Source organism: Nicotiana attenuata, unplaced genomic scaffold, assembly GCF_001879085.1.
Source record: "Nicotiana attenuata strain UT unplaced genomic scaffold, NIATTr2, whole genome shotgun sequence".
In the NCBI taxonomy this organism is placed as follows: Eukaryota; Viridiplantae; Streptophyta; class Magnoliopsida; order Solanales; family Solanaceae; genus Nicotiana; species Nicotiana attenuata.
Window position 1 is genome coordinate 72,134 of NW_017673764.1, and position 2,310 is coordinate 74,443.

The 2,310-nt window shown below is 31.3% G+C and overlaps 1 protein-coding gene across 1 annotated transcript; it reads right to left on the bottom strand.

Annotated features, from left to right (window-relative positions):
* Window positions 1-464: 464 nt before the first annotated feature.
* Window positions 465-1,075, bottom strand: LOC109217214 (monothiol glutaredoxin-S1-like). Its single transcript, XM_019381440.1, has one exon. It carries the CDS (start codon window positions 955-957, stop codon window positions 649-651), a length of 309 nt encoding a protein of 102 aa, XP_019236985.1. The 5' UTR covers window positions 958-1,075; the 3' UTR covers window positions 465-648.
* Window positions 1,076-2,310: the final 1,235 nt, after the last annotated feature.

Below are 2,310 nucleotides of genomic sequence, written 5' to 3' on the forward strand. Positions count from 1 at the left end.
AGAATAAACTTGCAACATTACTAAGATGAGTAGGATACTCTCGAGTTATTATTAAAGAAAAAGTAGGAAAAAGAATAAAATATAATTATTTAATAATAAAGAAGGACAACATGTGAGAAAAAAGCAAGGTAACAATGTCACCAAGCCAAATTCATCGTTACATCAAGTGACACTTTTCATATTTATGTAACAATGAATTTAATGATACGATATAATACAATTTAAGTAACAATCAACAAACATTATATTCAAAGTAACAATACAATTACAATACAATAGGTAACAACTATCCAAACAAATTGCAAGAGAAAGTCATTCGAGTGAGTCTTTTAAGTTCCAAGATTCAGCATAACTATGTTTTGATTGTTAAATACATATAAACAAAATCTACGTAAAATGCCAAAATTATATATAAAACTTAATGCATGTAGAATGTAGTATAAGATTATTATTAATACCGTGGATTAAAATGCATTACATAAAGATTCTCATTGTTATTAACTTCTACTTTCATATGATCATCAGCTGTGAACAAATAAAACCGTCATTATATAGCCATAAGAAATGACTTTATATCAAAACATCTGAAGAAGCTAAAAGACTCAATAAGTGGTTTAATTACTATCAAAACTCGTAGAGTTTCTATTTCTATATCCAAATGGCATTAGCTCTAATGAGCAATTGTTTCAGCTTGCTTCTCACATTAAGGCTCATGATCTCATTAGAACCACCAACCAACTCATTCCCTATAAAAATTGCTGGCACACTTGGCTGACACCCTAGTTCAATTAGAGCCTTCTCTATTTGCTTCCCATTTGGATGTCTATCGAGCTCGTAAACGGTAGGGTTTGCTCCAAAACTACGGATTAGGGTTTCGATACTATGAGAAATGCAACAACTACTCTTGCTGAATATCACCACAGAGCTTGTTGCTCCCAACTTCATCACCATATCCATGTTTATAAGTTCAACAAATAATGAGTTTATTGGCAAAATGCCAAGATTTATATAGCTTTTGGTGAAGTGGAAATAAAAGAAGTTGTGAAGGCTACAAGAAATAATGATCAAGGCTTGATTTGTTGTGAGAAGCTTGAACCTTGTGAAGTAATATATAGAGTCCTCAGAGTTGTATATTAGTTCTTTTAAAAAGGGTGAAAATTGCTAGAAAGAATTACAAGTTGGTGAATATATCTAGATTTTTCTAGATCACTTGATAAAGGAAAGTATGCCTGGTCTACTTGGATTCTAAAGCATCATAACATACTCAAACTTTCCCTTTTACCTATTTTATCCAGCATTTTTTAAATATTCCAAGAACATATGTCACTAGCTAGAGTGATATTTTTCAATACAACCAAAGATATCAGAATCTTACTTTTGATTTGAGAAAAAACTGAAATCTTTTTCATAATATATACTCAAAGATGTGCTGTTGAAATCAAGTCCACATTAGTATCCGTACCGAAAAGAAGTAGGAGGAGGTACGTGGAAACTTCTTCTAGTGTGGTCGATATGTGGGTAAATTGGTTCAAATTCCTTTTGAATAAAGGAGAATAACTTGATCAAAAAAAAGAATGTAGTACTGTGTCATATTTATCGTCAAGTGATAAAAAAATTCTCAGTTCCTCACCAGAAAAAAGCTTCCTTATTACCTCGAAAGGTCGCATATCATCATTCTCTGTTCTATTTTCCGTCCTTAAGGTATTGTTTCCTCGTTTTGAAATTGTGGTCTTAAATCGGTAATGGGTCTCCTCGTTCCTACTAAATTACAAAATTAACTTGGTTGTACAATATAGAGGCAGCTCGGTGCACAAAGCATCACATTCACGTAGGGTCTGGCTGCACCCCAAAGGATGTGATATCACAGTCTACCCTAATACAAATATTAGTGTCTGCTTCCACGGCAAACATTGGCCGTACAATAATATTGGTTTGTTAATTTGTTGGCTATAACTCAGTCTTTTGTCGATGTAAAGATTGGACCAGTGGTGTAGCCGTCGAACACTCTTCATCGGAAAATTATACTTAGTATATAAAAAATTATAGTAGTACTATATATATAGGTAAAAAATTACTATATATATATATATATATATATATATATATATATATATATATATATATATATATATATATATATATATATATATATATATATATATNATATATATTAAATTTTGAACATTCTTTGCAAAATTTCTGACTTCGCCGTTGGTTTGGACTAACTTGAGTTGAATTATGTGAGAGTTAACAGCTTAGTGTTATTTAGAAGATGAAAAGTCCATTGGAGGATTCTTATGTGACGAGTTA